Source organism: Hyla sarda, chromosome 4 (genome assembly GCF_029499605.1).
Source record: "Hyla sarda isolate aHylSar1 chromosome 4, aHylSar1.hap1, whole genome shotgun sequence".
Lineage (NCBI taxonomy): Eukaryota > Metazoa > Chordata > Amphibia > Anura > Hylidae > Hyla > Hyla sarda.
Genome location: NC_079192.1, coordinates 98,253,163 through 98,270,242, shown reverse-complemented (window position 1 = coordinate 98,270,242; position 17,080 = coordinate 98,253,163). Strand labels below are relative to the sequence as shown.

At 45.6% G+C, this 17,080-nt stretch overlaps 1 protein-coding gene across 13 annotated transcripts in view; it reads left to right on the top strand.

The window, feature by feature from the left end:
• The window catches only part of SLC24A1 (solute carrier family 24 member 1), a 143,909-nt gene that overhangs the window by 115,459 nt on the left and 11,370 nt on the right, over nt 1-17,080 (top strand). For 12 of the 13 annotated variants that reach the window (XM_056571719.1, XM_056571714.1, XM_056571710.1 and 9 more), the window contains 2 exons: nt 3,680-3,766; nt 5,388-5,506. In XM_056571719.1, the coding sequence (XP_056427694.1) occupies nt 3,680-3,766; nt 5,388-5,506 (206 nt within the window). The remainder of the gene's footprint in view (nt 1-3,679; nt 3,767-5,387; nt 5,507-17,080) is intronic. The other variant, XM_056571720.1, reaches the window with a different exon arrangement.

The following is a 17,080-nucleotide window of genomic DNA, read 5'->3' as shown; positions in this document are numbered from 1 at the left end:
ACTATGTAGTTGGTTATCAAACGTGACATAGCTTACATTATTTTGGTGATACCAAGCGCATTCGGAAAGTCTTCAGACTCTTGCTGCTTTTGTGTGCTAAAAAAAATATATCAAGTTTTCCATCCATCAATCTGCACTCAATACTCCATAATGACAAAGTGAAAAACATAAGGTTAGAAATCTTATTGGCTAATTTAGCTAATTTATTGAAAAGGAAAAATTAAAATATTGCAGTGACAAAAGTATTCAGACCCTTTACTCAGTACTTAGTCAAAGCCTCATTGGCAGCAATTACAGCTTCCAGTCTTGGGTATGATGCACACCCTGACCAGTTTCCATGTCCCAGCTGCTAAAAACCCCCACAGCATTATCCTCCAGACATGATGCTAGGAATTAAGCTTTCGTGAGTCTTTACTGAGAGGCTTCTTTCTATCCACTTTGCCATAAAGCCCAGGTTGATGAAGTACTGCAATGATGGTTGATTTTCTAGAAGTGTCTCCCATTTGCACACAGGATCTTTGGAGCTCAGCCATAGTGATCATTGGGTTATTGGTCACCATTCTTACCAGGCCTTCTCCCCTTATTACTTAGTCTTATAAGGCAGCCAGGTCTAGGAAGAGTCCTGGTTGTTTCAAACTTCTTCAATTTAAAGGGAATGTGTGACCATTTTATTTTTTTAATAAATATAATTGTTCTATCAAGATAAAGCATTTCATTTATGTGTTTAGTTTAAGGACAATGTAGTTTTAAAGTTATTTATTAATAAAGTGTGTACTGGGGGCTGCCATATTGTAGCCTCTTTGTGGTGTGTCACTTCACAACACTTACACAGTTGCTTTATGGCAGGCACAAGGGCATAGGAAAGTTAAGACTGAGAGTGTCTCATAGAAAAGTTTGGACTGCTTACTGCACATGTGCAAAGTACAGGCTGGTGAAATGAAAGGGGGGGCCAGAGCCGTTTCCTTGAAGTCCCTGAGGAGCAGAGACCTAGCAATGGAGCAGAGAACATCAGAGAGGTGAACAGGGAGGGGCACCACACAGTCACACACATTACTGTTCTGCCCTGGTCTCTGCTCAGCTCACTCTGCAGACATTAGACAGAGATTATACAAAGTTTAGAGCTGCAGTCCCTTCCGTCCTCCTTCCCCCCTACTCACCTCTGTGACCTGCCTGACGCTCAGCTCCCTGCACATCTCCGACCTTCTCAATGTGTAGACCTCCTCACTGATTGTCACACACAGCTTTCCAAGCCAAGGCATTAAAGAGCCTGGGAAAGCTGTGTATAGCAGTCAGACCCTATAATGACTCATGGCCCTGTAATGATAAGAGTCTAATGGTCACACACAGCTTTTCCAAGCTCCAGAATGGCCAGAAATGTGTCATTACTAAGCAGATCACATGCCATTCAGGATCCTGGGAAAGCTGTGTGAGACAGTCAGACTCTGTTATTATTACAGGGCCTTGAGTCATTACAGGGCATAACTGTAACACATAGCTTTACCAGGTTCCTTAATTATTATAAACGTTTCAGTAGGAAGCATATCACGTGCCCTTCAGGAGCATGGGAAAGCCGTGTTTGAGAGCTATGCTCAGTACAAAGTCTGCATGTGTCACTATACTGAGCGTACGTGCGTAACTGACTATGTCTGTCCCTTACTGGGTCACTAGACTGTGAACCATGGAATAGATCTGTTAAAATATCATCCACTGGTATTGTAATATGCTGCATCCACAGCAGATTATTCCTATATAAATATATATATATATATATATATATATATATAATTATACCATTAATCTGTAGCAGCTATACTTTATCACTGTTCAGTCACCAACAAGATGGCGTGGCACAGTTGCATTTCTCCCCCTTCTCTTGCGCAAACACAAGAGGAAGGGAGGTGTGAGGTCAACAGTAGGGAGAGGGTGAGTCAAATTTGAAGCGGCCAAGTTTCAAGTTACTTTCTCTTCACATTCTCATTTTAGCTCCCTCTACTGGTCAACAGTGGGATATAAGAAAACTTTAATAATTATTCTTCATATTTTCTGACAAGTGAATTTTTTTTAAAGATTTCCAAAAATGTAAACAAATGTTTTTAACCTTTAAATTTTTTTATTTTTATTTGGTGACACATTCCCTTTAAGAATTATCAAGCACAGTGATCTCTTCAGTGCAACAGTTTTTTTTTTGTACCCTGGTATCTGTGCCTCCACACAATCACGCCTGATGAAAGAGCCATAACGGCTTTGAAACGCATTGCGTGTTAATATATATTTTTTGTTTTTTTATTCAATAAACCAGTTGGAGGAAATTCCATTATCTGCATTCATTATCTGGTAGCGAGATTTAGCTCCCACCTTCTGTTCCTGTTCCGTACAATCCTGTCTCTGAGCTGTAAAGGCAGTTCTTTCCCCTCATTGATTGTTTATTGCTCTGATTTGCATTGTCAGCTGTGAGATCCTAAAGACAGGACTCTGTTATTCCAAAACATGTCCAATGAGCTGGATTTACTGACAGTGACTTCACTCAAGGTGTAGAAACAGCTCAAAGATTATCAAAAGAAATGGGAGGTCCCATAGCTAACGTTTCATAACAAAGGGTCTGAATACTTATGTCAAAGTGAAAGTTCTTTTTTTCTTTTTCATAAATTTCCAAAGAAATACTTACCGTATATACTCGAGTATAAGCCGACCCGAATATAAGCCGAGGCCCCTAATTTCAACCCAAAAACCCAGGTAAAGTTATTGACTCGACTATAAGCCTAGGGTGGGAAATACATCATCCCCCTGTCATCATCCAGACCCCCGTCATCATCCAGACCCCCGTCATCATCCAGACCCCCGTCATTAACACCCCCGTCATTAACACCCTCATCATCATCCCCCTGTCATCATCCACCCTTCATCATCACCGCCTGTCATCATTACCCTGTCATCATCCAGACCCCCTGTCATTAACACCCCTGTCATTAACACCCTCATCATCATCACCCTGTCATCATACCCCCGTCATTAACACCCCCGTCATTAACACCCTCATCATCATCCCCCTGTCATCATCCACCCTTCATCATTACCCTGTCATCATTCCCCCTTCAATCATCACTGCCTGTCATCATCCCACCCCCCTTAATCATCACCGCCTGTCATCATCCCCCTGTCATCATCCCACACCCCCCTTCATCATCACCGCCTTTCATCATCCCCGTCATCATCACACTCCCCCCTTCATCATCACCGCCTGTCAATGTCTGAACAGTGGTCTTCAACCTGCGGACCTCCAGATGTTTCAAAACTACAACTCCCAGCATGCTCGGACAGCCATTGGTGGTTGAAGACCACTGAGGGCGGAGAGCTCACTCGAGTATAAGCCGAGGGGGGTGTTTTCAGTACGAAAAATCGTGCTGAAAAACTCGGCTTATACTCGAGTATATACGGTATACTTATTATAGAGTATTGAGTATAGAATTATATTTATTTTTTTATTTTAGCACAAGCCTGCAACATATCACAATGAGGAAAAAATATAATGTCTGAGCACTTTCTGAATGAATTGTATGTACAGAATGAGTGTGCCAGTGTCTTCTGAAGGAGTTCTATAACTATACATTGACCATTGGGTCACAAGGAGGAAGTTCCTGAGCGCACGGAGTGAACAGTAAGTTACTTTTCTCCTTTGCAGCAAAATTTAAAGACAAGGCTGAAATCATGAACAACATGGCCAAGGCCAAGGTAGAGACAGAGGGGAAAAAAGGCCTGAAAACCAAAGGTGAGAAAAGTAGGCTCTGAAGCTGTTCATCTTCCTGACACTGGATTGATCAGGGCCTGGGTGTATCCCTTCAGCCCAGTAGTAGTATGATTCTACAAGCAGTTCAGTAAAGGCATGCTTCTAGAGATATCTCAAATCTTTAAAGCAGCAGTATGTACTCCTCTCCAGAGATATCCCAAATCTTTAAAGCAGCAGATGTACTCCTCTCCAGTGCCAGCTCCCACTTGATGGATTGAAAATCTGGTGTGTTGAATTCATACTTAAAGGGGTACTCCATGGGAAAACATTTTTTTTTTCAAATCCACTGGTGCCAGAAAGTTAAACAGATTTTTAAATTACTTCTATTAAAAAAAACTTAATCCTTCCAGTACTTATCAGATGCTGTATACTACAGAGGAAGTTGTTCTTTTCTGTCTGACCACAGTGCTCTCTGCAGACACCTCTGTCTGTGTCAGGAACTGTTCAGAGTACAAGCAAACCTATCCTGCTCCGGACAGTTCCTTACATGGACAGAGGTGTCAGCAGAGAGCACTGTGGTCAGACAGAAAAGAACAACTCAACTTCCTCTGTATTATACAGCAGCTGATATGTACGGGAAAGATTAATACTTTTTAATAGAAGTAATTTAAAAATCTGTTTAACTTTCTGGCACCAGAAGATTTAAAAAAAAAAATTGTATTCCCAATGGAGTACCCCTTTAAGGTCCTGGTCTAGCACATTGCTTTTGGTGTCTTTGCAGTGTTTCTTGGTTGGTTTCTTCCACCTCTTTCTATCTATCTCATAGAAGAGCAATGTATTAATATCAGTGTGTAATAATGCTATCATCTTGGTTTACTATGAAAGCTTTAGGGAAGATTGGTCAGTTTAATGCCTGGTTGAATGGTTATGTGTACCTTATCCTCCTTCTCCGTAATATATTACCGTATATAAGGATCTCTCTACAAGGCACCTTCTTAGCTTGGATATATTCAGCATGGTTTGTTATGCTTGGGTCTTACTATAAGATAAAGAGGATTTACGAAAACCAGTGAATGGGTAAGCTTTATTGCTTACTATAAGTGGCCTAAATACACATTCATGAGGTCTTGTATATCAAGTCTTGTCTAAGCTTATCCAAACTGTGCAGAAGATAACTATAGACTACACTTAATGGAGGGAGCTACTCCGTTCTCTAGGACTCAATGACATCACTTCTGTTTGGTGACTAGTTCATGGATTTATAAAGTGTATTCTTGCTAATATAACTGGGTCATTGATGTGAACTGATAGAAAAACTAAAAAAAAATAAAAAATAGCTGCCTAAAGAGCATGTCTTATTGTGTCCCACAATTCCCTCTTTTTCCCTGCTTGGCTTGCACCATACAACCACTGGTAATAAGGGCAATGCCTATCGTTCATGTAAGGAAGATGATACAGAGTAGTGATATAAATCAATATGGCTTCTCATCATAACTGATGGAGCAAAGGGCAAGACATGTATGGTTATGTGTTAGATTTACTATAGAGAACTAAACATAGATCACTAACCTAGGATAGTTTCATTAATGCATAGCTTTAGCACGTAGTAAACACAATGTCACAGCTCCGGCATGAGGGGTTAATAATTTCTATTTTTCTGCAGATGAGAAAGATGATGGTGTTGAGGTCACTAACACAGTGAATGTACAAGTAATCCCCCCTACTGGGTCTGAGCCCTCCAAGGATGCAGAGGATCAAGGAGGCGAAAAGGATGACACTCAGGTAACTGTATTCATATTACCAGTATACCCAGTATGGCCAGGTAGCTTCCCATCTCTGTGCCCTATAGGCATGGCACCGGGCATTTTCTTATACGGCCCAACAACGCTAGATGGCAGCTATGCCAGATCACTGAGGAATAAAACTTATTTTTCTTCTCGATGATACAGTTTCTCTGTAATTTCTTTAAAAAATAGTGTGTATTAGTGTTTATTTCTCATTATAAGTCGGGTGATTCATCATGTGATTCATCATATAAAGTTATATGATTCCTCATGTGAAGTCATGTGATTCATCATGTGACTCCAGGATTTCTATTGAAAAATTAGGAAAATAAATGCCAGAAAAAGTAAAAAATAAAGTACACTGAAATATACAGCAATAAAAAAAGATATTAAAAAAGGCTGTATTTTTAATTTATAATGTGCACTATAAAAGTCTATGGAAAATAGTCCATCAGTGCAGACATTGGCCCTCATTTACTAACAGGATACCAACTCTTTTTGTCTGAATCTGAATCACTCTGAGAGAATAAACAAACTACAAAATGGGCGTTGTTTTCGGGAAAATAGGCGTGTTCCTTACATTTCAGCCAAAATCACTCGTCTTTTCTGAAAACCCCTCCGAAAATCATGTGAATTTTCTGGGAAGAAAACCCGACACTTTAAAGCAGTGTTTCCCAAGCGCGGTCCTCAACAGGTCATGTTTTCTGGATTTCCTTAGTCTTTCACAGGTGATAACTGTGGTGATGCCAGATTCACTGACCATAATTATATCACCTTGTGAAAGACTAAGGAAATCCAGAAAACATGACCTGTTGGGGGGACTTGAGGACCACATTTGGGAAACACTGGTTTAGGGTATGTTCAGACGAGCGGATTTTCTGTGCGTATTTCGCTGCGGATCCGCCGCTGAAGGACCTCTATATGCTGCCTTTACATGTGCCTTCTCGGAGCAGCAATTCCCCGCTACGAGCAGACACACTACGATGTGCGAGTCTCTGCGCGCATGCACAGTATACTCGCACATCAAGGCAGCTCTCAGCCTAGATCATTGAGCAGGGGGAGCGGCCGTAATGTGTGCGAGTACACTGCGCATGTGCGGCGACTCGCACATCGCTTCAGTTTGTCTGCACGTAGCGGCGTATTGCTGCTCCGAGCAGGCACATGTAAGTGGCGGATCCGCAGTGTAAAATACGCTGTAAATCCGCTCGTCTGAATGTACCCTTAAAGCATGTATACATTTTCAGATAGTGGAGAGAATTCTCTGGCTGTTGGCTCCTTTGCCTGTCTCATCTTTTTCAAGCGATTCTGTTTAATTTTTTTGCACAATTTATTTTTTAAACAACGTTTTAGCTTTAATTTCACATTTTTATGAGTCTTTCCAACACATTTTCCTATTGTTTCAGTAATAATGGTGAATCAAAAAAAATAATACTAATTTCAATACATCTATCTATATGTGTGTATATACATATACGTATATACATCGGCTTATACTCGAGTGAGCTCTCCGCCCTCAGTGGTTTTCAACCTGCGGACCTCCAGATGTTTCAAAACTACAACTTCCAGCATGCCCGGACAGCCGATGGCTGTCCGGGCATGCTGGGAGTTGTAGTTTTGAAACATCTGGAGGTCCGCAGGTTGAAGACCACTGTTCAGACATTGACAGGCGGTGATGATGAGGGGGGGGGGGTGTGGGATGATGACAGGTGGTGATGATGAAGGGGGGGGGGGTGTGATGATGACGGGGATGATGAAAGGCGGTGATGATGAAGGGTGGTGTGGGATGATGACAGGCGGTGATGATGAGGGGGGGGGGGTGTGGGATGATGACAGGTGGTGATGATGAAGGGGGGTGTGTGATGATGACGGGGATGATGAAAGGCGGTGATGATGAAGGGTGGTGTGGGATGATGACGGGGTGATGATGAAGGGGGTGTGTGCGATGATGACAGGGGGTGATGATGAAGGGGGTGTGTGGGATGATGACAGGGGGATGATGACAGGCGGTGATGATGAAGGGGGGATGATGAAGGGGGGGATGATGACAGGGTGATGATGATGAGGGTGTTAATGACCGGGGTCTGGATGATGACAGGGGGGGATGATGTATTTCCCACCCTAGGCTTATAGTCGAGTCAATAACTTTTCCTGGGTTTTTGGGGTTAAATTAGGGGCCTCGGCTTATACTCGAGTATATACAGTAGACTATTTTATTAAATATATATAAAAACATATTTTTTTTTCACGGTTTTTATTTTAAAAATCTGTTGCACTGTGACAAAATGTTCATTGTAACAGATTTATGTATGCACCAGATTTTAGTGTGTGACAGTATTAACCCTGCAACAGATTTTACCATGCGACAGATGAACCCTGCGACAGAAATTACCGTGCGACATATTTTTTCCCTGCGACTAAAAAGATCGGGAAAAGTGCGACAGATTAGTAAATACCAAGAGAAAAAAAGGTCGAAAAGGCAAAAGTCAAACGCAAACCGACACTGCACTCTTAGTAAACGAGGGCCATTGTTTGAAAAAATTGCAGTATTTCCAACATTGGAATTACAATCCTTTCTTTTTTTTCTTTTCTTTTTTTTTTTATAAAGGGAGACACATCAGGTTTTGACCTTGAGGACACATCCAATTTTTGTGTTTTTGTTTTTTTCCTCCTCGCCTTTCAAGAGACATAACTTTTATTTTTCCATCCACAAAGCCAATTGTACATTGTAATAAAACCTTTTATTTGATCATGAAATGTACAGCGAAACCTAAAAATTAAATTAGTTTTTGCAACTTTTGGGGGTTTCATTTTTACGCAGTGTTCTTTACAGTAAAACTGACAAAGTATCTTTGGTCTGTGAGTCAATGCAATTAAAACCATACTTATATTCCCAAAGTTTTTCTATTATTGTACTATCTTCAGTGCTCCCAAAGACAATAAATGGAGCGGCCTCGCACATGTGTAACCCGCTGCTTCTTTCCGACAAAAGACTCAAGTCCCGTTCTCAAGATTGTACAGCTTTCCCCCACCACAGTCTGACACTTATGCCCTATGGATAGAAGATAAGTCATTTAAGTTGGAATACCCCTATAAATCAAAACCTCCGAAACTTCTAGCGAATCACATCAGTGTACACATAAGATGAATTATTAAGACCACTGGCCTCATAGCTTTAATGGTAAAATCTATTCTCTAAAATGTCAACTATTCTTACAGTTCTTTTTTGTGGATTGGGCCCCAAAACTGGAGTGCAATTTAAAGGTGAGATGTATTGAGATAAATAGGGAAGATATTCTACTCACATACAGGAAAAGCAAATCTGAGAATTCTTATAATCTCTACTCTTTTTTAGGGAGGGATCTGCTTTTGGTAATAAAGCATTTTACTATTTTACTGGGAATTTACTTTATCTTTGGGAGGAAGTGTAATGTGTCCCCCAGAATATTATTTTATGTGACAAAATCATCTATTAATCGTTATAAGTCTTTCTGTATATAGTAAAGGCTCCTACTGGGAAATAAGGAAAAGTGAATGAAAGTAAACACTCCCGGCAATTGTACCATGGAAGGGGACATAATAGCCAACCATAGGCAGCCAGTTATCATTGGATTATAAGGAAACCTACAAATTTCAGTATATAGGTTAACATTCAGTATTGTGGGTAAAGGATGCCCTATGGTATGTTTCCTGCTTGATACCGGGGGGATGTTAAAGTAATATTGTTTAGAGAGAAGGAAGAGCCAAGGTGGACCTATAGTTTAAAGACACATAGTAATCTCTTCTTACATGTCTGTTTAAGCAAATGCTCGTATTCCCCATTAAACGGAGCCTGTCATCATTTTTAATGTTCTCTGAAATATGAGTCATCCCGATGGCCTTTCTGTACTCCACCAGCAATGAGTGATAGATCTTTTAAAGGGTTATTCTCCACTCCCCAGCATCCGGAACATTGAGTTCCTGAACGCTGTGTGCGGGCTTCCATGTTCACGCTCGCCTCCTCATGACGGCACACCCCGTCATATGACATCACGTTCCACCCCCTCAATGCAAGTCTATGAGAGGGGGCGTGACGGCCGTCACGCCCCCTTCCTATAGACTTCCATTGAGGGGGCAAACCGTGACATTACGAGGGGGCAGGCGTGAACACGGAAGCCCGCACACAGCGTTCAGGAACTCAATGTTCCGAACGCTGGGGAGCGGAGTAACCCTTTAATGGGGGCCAGCAGGGCAGGCAGGAGCTACCAGTGACCACCCTTGGTTCAGGCAGCATGAAAGTGATGACAGATTATTTTTAAATAATTTTGATGCATGTTTTCTTAGAGGCCTACATTGTGCCATTTCTGTTCTTCCTCCTGGAAGTGTAGAAATAAATTGACCACTGGGCATTACCATTCCACTTGTTCCTACACTGTCGAGGAGTGTCAGCACTCATTGGAAAGTGACAGACTGTGTGTTACATTGACAAGCAGAATGGTAATACCAGTTATCCATTTATCCATACATTACCAGGAATAATACACGTAGAACTCCAGTTTGATTCCACAGTCTGCAAATTTGTGACTAAACATTATTCACTTTCATAAGAGGATGAAAGTGGTCATTGATGGATGATTTGTTCATTTATGGAATACAATTCTTAAAGTAGAAATGATCTATACAAGTGTGAAGATGAAATTGGTAAAGTCTATAATCACTGACCACCCTTTGACATGGCGTGCAGATTTCTGTTACTAGTAATCTGACAATTAATTTCAATGAACCTTTCCAAAGGATGTTAAGTCAGAGTTAGGTAACATCAACCTATGATCATTGCCAAACAATTTAATCCACCATGACATAGTGGTACATTATTGACGCATTAAGGACATATGGAGAGGGCTTGGGAGCCAATCTCACAGCTGCGGGTAGAGATCAGCATCGGAGCGAACTCTGATGCTGGTCTTTTAACTTCATGACATTGGCAGCTAGGCGGTTAGCTACTGCACACTGATCAGTTCTGTGGTCCAGCTGGCTGCCATGCCACCCAGTGGCCTTAGCTGCCACAGTAGATCTGCTATTACATCTTGTCATATGCACGCTGTACTAGTAACTCACCAATCATTATCTGACAGTACACTACAATACCAAAGATTCCTTATTGGCTCCCTGTGATAGAAATAAATAAAGCACCTAGATAGAATTGTCAGATTGCTGCAAAACTCTTCATGCAGTTATGTCTCAGATATGTAACTGTAACAGTGAGCGCTCCGGTCCCCTCCTCTGTACCGGAGCGCTCGCTGTCCCTGCCCCCGTCTGCTTTGTCCCGGCGCGTCCCGGTCAGACACGCTGACCGAGAGCGAAGGGATTCCTCCGGCAGGGATGCGGTTAGTGTGGCGGCTGATCCCCGCACACGCGCCACATCCCGTAACCCCTTACCTGCAGCCCCGTCTTCCTGCACTGTCTCTGTCTCCCGGCGCGCGTGGCCCCGCTCCTTAGGGCGTGCGCGCGCCGGCTTCATTAAATTTAAAGGGCCAGCGCACCATTGATTGGTGCCTGGTCCACACGGCTCCTATAAATGTCTCCTGCCTCTTCCTGCCCTCACCGGATCTTTAGTGCCTTGTGCCGAGTGAAAGCGTTCCCATTGTTCAATGTTGCCCTTACCTGTTGCCGACCCGTTGCCCGTGAATACCGCTAGTGAACCCGTACTGCCTGCCCTGACCTGTTGCCTGACTATCGCCTGTGAACCTGTGCCACCTGCCCTGACCTATGCTACGTCTGACTACGCTTCTGCCTGCTCCTCCTGTACCGCGCCATTCTCAGCTACCTGAGGGCTCGAGTCGCTATCGGGTGGAACGACCTGGGGGCTACCTGCCGCAGCAAGCCCATCCCACTTTGAGGCGGGCCCTATTGAAGACCAGTAGTCCCTTAGACTCCGTTCCCCTGGTACGGCCCACGTCATCGCCCCTCTGGTTCAGTGGATCCACCTCCTGTCACCTGACCGATACGTTACAGTAAGATCCGGCCATGGATCCCACTGAGGCGCCTCTTCCCAGCCTTGCGGATCTTACCACCGTAGTGGCTAAACAGAATCAGCAGATTGCCCAGCAAGGTCAACAGTTGGCCCAGTTGGCCGCCATGATGCAGCAACTCCTGTCTGCCCAGCAACAGCCGTCACCTCTGCCTGCACCTGCTGCTCCATCACAGCCTGCAATCGTCTCCAGTTCCAGAATCCGTTTGTCCTTGCCGGACAAGTATGACGGTGATCTGAAGCAGTGCCGTGGGTTCCTGTCGCAGTGCTCACTCCATCTCGAGTTACTGGCCGACCAGTTCCCGTCCAAACGAGCCAAGGTGGCTTTCATACTCAGCTTGCTCTCCGGGAAGGCCCTGGCCTTGGCTACACCTTTATGGGACCGCTTTGATCCAGCCACTACCTCCGTCCAGAGCTTCTGTCAAGAGTTCCGGAGTGTTTTTGAGGAACCTGCCCAGGTTACCTCCGCAGAATCTGCTTTGCTGAACCTGACCCAAGGAGGCTCTACCGTGGGTAAATACGCCATCAAATTCCGTACCGTCGCCTCCGAGCTGAATTGGAACAATGATGCCCTTTGTGCTACTTTCAAGAAGGGACTAAGTAGTGAAGTTAAAGACGTCCTAGCTGCACGGGAAATACCGTCTACCCTCAGTGACCTTATTCTACTGGCCACTAGGATCGACAAGCGTTTCTCCGAGAGACAAGAGGAACTCCTTCAGGAGAAAGAGAGAGCTCGTCCAAGACGCTATCCTCATCTGGCTCCCGTTTTTCAGCATCCACCGCAACCAGTCCCTGGGCCTCCCGCTGTGGAAGCCATGCAGGTGGACCGGTCTCGCCTGACCCCGCAGGAACGGAGCCGTCGCAGAGACGAGAACCTGTGTCTGTACTGTGCCAGTACCGAGCACTTCCTCAGAGACTGTCCTCTTCGTCCACCGCGTTCGGGAAACGCTCGCACCTAGTAAACGTGGGAGAGGCATTGCTAGGTGTGGATTCTTCCTCTCCACGTCTTATGGTATCTGTGCAGCTTTCCGTTTCCTCCAAGTCTACCTTCACTGCCACCGCCTTCTTGGATTCTGGATCTGCTGGCAATTTCATCCATGCCTCCTTGATTGACAAACATCAAATCCCTGTTGTCCGTTTGCCCAAGCCATTCTTCATTTCTACTGTCAACGGGGAGAGACTTTCTGCCACTGTGAAGTACCGCACCTTACCATTACAGATGGGCATCGGATTTTTGCATACTGAAACGCTGGAGTTCTTGGTCCTTCCGTTCTGCTCCTCTGAACTCTTCTTGGATTTGCCATGGCTTCAGCGCCACTATCCCATCCTGGATTGGTCCTCCGGAGAGATCCTGAGGTGGGGTCCCTCCTGCTCCAGTCGTTGTCTCAAGTCCGTTCTTGTCAAACGAGACCCTGTTGTTCCTCCGCCACCTGGTCTTCCGGAGCCTTACCACTGCTTCGCTGACGTTTTTTGCAAGAAGCAAGCTGAAGTTCTTCATAAGGAAATCTTCCTCCCCCGCTGGGGCCGGTATTTTCTTTGTCACCAAGAAGGACGGCTCCCTCCGTCCTTGCATAGACTACAGAGGTCTAAACAAGATTACTATCAAGAATCGTTATCCTATTCCCTTGATCTCAGAGCTATTTGACCGTCTCTGTGGGGCTAGGATCTTCACCAAGTTGGATCTGCGAGAAGCTTACAATCTGATCCGAATCCGAGAGGGTGACGAGTGGAAGACTGCCTTCAACACACGGGATGGCCATTTTAAATACCTGGTGATGCCTTTCGGTCTGTGCAACGCACCTGCTGTAATCAAAGAATTTGTCAACGACATTTTCAGAGATTTGCTTTACACCTGCGTGGTTGTATACCTTGACGACATCCTCATCTTCTCCTCCAACCTGGACCAACACCGGGTCCATGTCCGTCAAGTTCTTTCATGCCTTAGAAAGAATCGCCTGTATGCAAAGATCGAGAAGTGTCTGTTCAAGCGCTCCAGTCTGCCCTTCCTAGGGTACATCATTTCAGCCCAGGGTCTATAGATGGACCCAGCCAAGCTCTCTGCGGTACTGGACTGGCCACGCCCCTCTGGACTCCGTGCCATTCAAAGATTTTTGGGTTTCGCCAATTATTATAGGCAATTCATTCCCCATTATTCCACTCTGGTGTCACCCATTGTAGCTCTGACCAAAAAGGGGGCTAATCCCATATCTTGGCCTTCTCAAGCTGAAGAGGCCTTCCAGTCATTGAAAGCCTCTTTTGCCTCTGCACCAGTACTCTCCAGACCTGACCCTACTAAGCAATTTTCCCTGGAAGTGGATGCCTCCTCCGTGGGAGCCGGAGCCATACTTACCCAGAAGTCACCCAGGGGCAAGACACTTTCTTGCGGATTCTACTACAAGATCTTCACTCCCACAGAGAGAAATTATTCTATTGGTGATAGGGAACTATTGGCCATAAAATTGGCACTCGAGGAATGGAGGCATCTTCTCGAGGGCTCCATCCACCCTGAGAGTATTTTCACGGACCACAAGAACCTTGCCTATCTCAAATCTGCACAAAGGCTGAATCCACGTCAGGCTCGCTGGTCCTTGTTCTTTGCTCGCTTACATTTTGTGATTCATTTTCTTCCTGCGAGCAAGAACATCAGGGCCGATGCCCTTTCCCGCTCTTCCGATGTGCTGGGAGACGAGTTAACTCCCCAGCATATAATTCCGCCTGAGCAGCCTAATTGCCGCTGCTCCAGTGGAACTGCGCTCTCTCCCTCCAGGCAAGTCCTATGTGCCTCCATGTCAGCATCTACGAGTCCTCAAGTGGGGCCATGCCTCTTTATTCGCAGGTCATCCTGGGGTACAGAAGACTCTTCAGTTCATCACCCAAAGATACTGGTGGCCTACTATGGAGAAAGATGTCTCTGATTACATCCAAGCTTGCATGATTTGTGCTCGGGACAAGTCTTCTCGCCAGAAGCCTGCTGGTCTCCTCTTGCCTCTCCCTATTCCTGAGGTTCTGTGGTCTCACATCGCTATGGACTTTGTTACCGATCTCCCCTCCTCCCATGGAATGACGGCCATTTGGGTCGTAGTTGATCGCTTCTCGAAGATGGCCCACTTCGTATCTCTGCCTGGTCTTCCGTCTGCACCTGTGTTAGCCAAACAGTTTTTCCAGCATATTTTTCGCCTCCACGGTCTTCTCAAGCACATTGTCTCTGACCGTGGGGTACAATTTGTCTCCAAATTTTGGAGGGCTCTATGTGGTCAGCTCGGGGTCAAGTTGGACTTCTCATCTTCCCATCACCCTCAGTCCAATGGCCAGGTGGAACGGGTGAATTAAATTTTGGGAGACTATCTACGCCATTTCGTGTCCTCACGCCACAGTGACTGGTCTGATCTGCATCCCTGGGCAGAATTTTCTTATAATTACAAACACTCCTCTGCCTCGAACAAGTCTCCATTTTTTTTAGTCTTGGTCGCCATCCTCTTCCACCTCTGCCACTGTCCTCCTCTTCTCCCGTACTGGCTGTTGACGACCTTGTCCGAGATTTCTCTTCCATCTGGCGAGAGACCCGCACTGCACTCCTCAAAGCCTCTGCCCGCATGAAGTCCCAGGCAGACAAGAAACGCAGAGCTCCTCCAGAATTTTTTCCTGATGACAAAGTTTGGCTCTCCTCCAAATATATCCGATTCCGGGTTCCAAGCTACAAGTTGGGTCCCCGCTATTTGGGACCCTATAAAATCAAGAAGCAAGTCAATCCAGTATCCTACCAACTCCATCTTCCTTTCTCCCTCAGGATCCCCAATTCTTTCCATGTCTCCCTCCTAAAACCTGCCATTTTTAATCGCTTCTCCCCCAAGGTCTCCACTCCTACCCCTATGACCGGCGCTACGGATGTATTCTCTGTCAAGGAGATTTTGGCATCGAAGTTCATCCGGGGGAGAAGATTTTTTCTGGTCGACTGGGAGGGCTGCGGTCCTGAGGAGAGATCTTGGGAGCCTGAGGAGAACATCTTGGACCGCAGCCTCATCCTCAGTTTCCTTGGTACCAAAAGGAGGGGGAGACCAAAGGGGGGGGGGGGGTACTTTAACAGTGAGCGCTCCGGTCCCCTCCTCTGTACCGGAGCGCTCGCTGTCCCTGCCCCGTCTGCTTTGTCCCGGCGCGTCCTGGTCAGACACGCTGACCGAGAGCGCAGGGATTCCCGTAACCCCTTACCTGCAGCCCTGTCTTCCTGCGCTGCCTCTGTCTCCCGGCGCCCGTGGCCCCGCTCCTTAGGGCGCGCGCACCGGCTTCATGAAATTTAAAGGGCCAGCGCACCATTGATTGGTGCCTGGTCCACACGGCTCCTATAAATGTCTCCTGCCTCTTCCTGCCCTCGCCGGATCTTTAGTGCCTTGTGCTGAGTGAAAGCGTTCCCATTGTTCAGTGTTGCCCTTACCTGTTGCCGACCCGTTGCCTGTGACTACCGCTAGTGAACCCGTACTGCCTGCCCTGACCTGTTGCCTGACTATCGCCTGGGAACCTGTGCCGCCTGCCCTGACCTCTGCTACGTCTGACTACGCTTCTGCCTGCTCCTCCTGTACCGCACCATTCTCAGCTACCTGAGGGGTCGAGTCGCTATCGGGTGGAACGACCTGGGGGCTACCTGCCGCAGCAAGACCATCCCGCTTTGCGGTGGGCCCTGGTGAACACCAGTAGTCCCTTAGACTCCGTTCAGTGCCACTCTGGTTCAGTGGATCATCGCCCCTCTGGTTCAGTGGATCCACCTCCTGTCACCTGACCAGTACATTACAATAACTGATATGTAAGTTATTACAGATATGTAAATTACTACAGGTGTGGTCTGTTTAGACACTGGAAAGTAATGGTGCTTACCCTGCTGCCTATTAAAAGGCTCTCAGAGGCAACTTTTTGGTAGTGTACCTTTTGGTAAGAAATTGATGAATGCTAGAAATGCCTACGATGCAGAGAATACTAAAATGTACAGGTTTTGAGGGGGCACATAACTGGATGGTCGTTTAAACAAACTATAAGCCATCTAGGCCATTCTGATCAAGTTGTTAGGAAGTGTTGGAAGCACATTGGTTACATGAGGGCACAAATATGGTAAACAGGCTCTGGTCATCCCCGACAGACCACCAGTAGAGAAGATTGTTTGATCCACCAACAAGCATGAGCAGCTCCCATAGTTTCCTTGTCCAACATCCAGACACAGATGGCACCTTCATTACACTTTATTATTGTGTTTTTTGTATGGGATCTGATGAAGGTTGGGTTCGAGTATGGAGGGACTTCTTCAATCCTGCCTTGACTGAGGTGCGACACAATGCCCCAACTGTTGGTGTGATGATCTAGGGTGATATTAGGGACACTAACAGCTTAGCGATATGTGCTGGAAATCCTGCAGCCACATGTGTTGCCACTCATGGCAGGGCATTTGTCAGCAGAATAATGCCCGACCTCCACAGCACGGGTATTCTAGGAATGTCTCCACCAGATTGCAATACATCCTTGGCCTGCTAGGTCCCCAAATTTATCACCATTCAAGTATTTATGGAACTAACAGGCATTGGG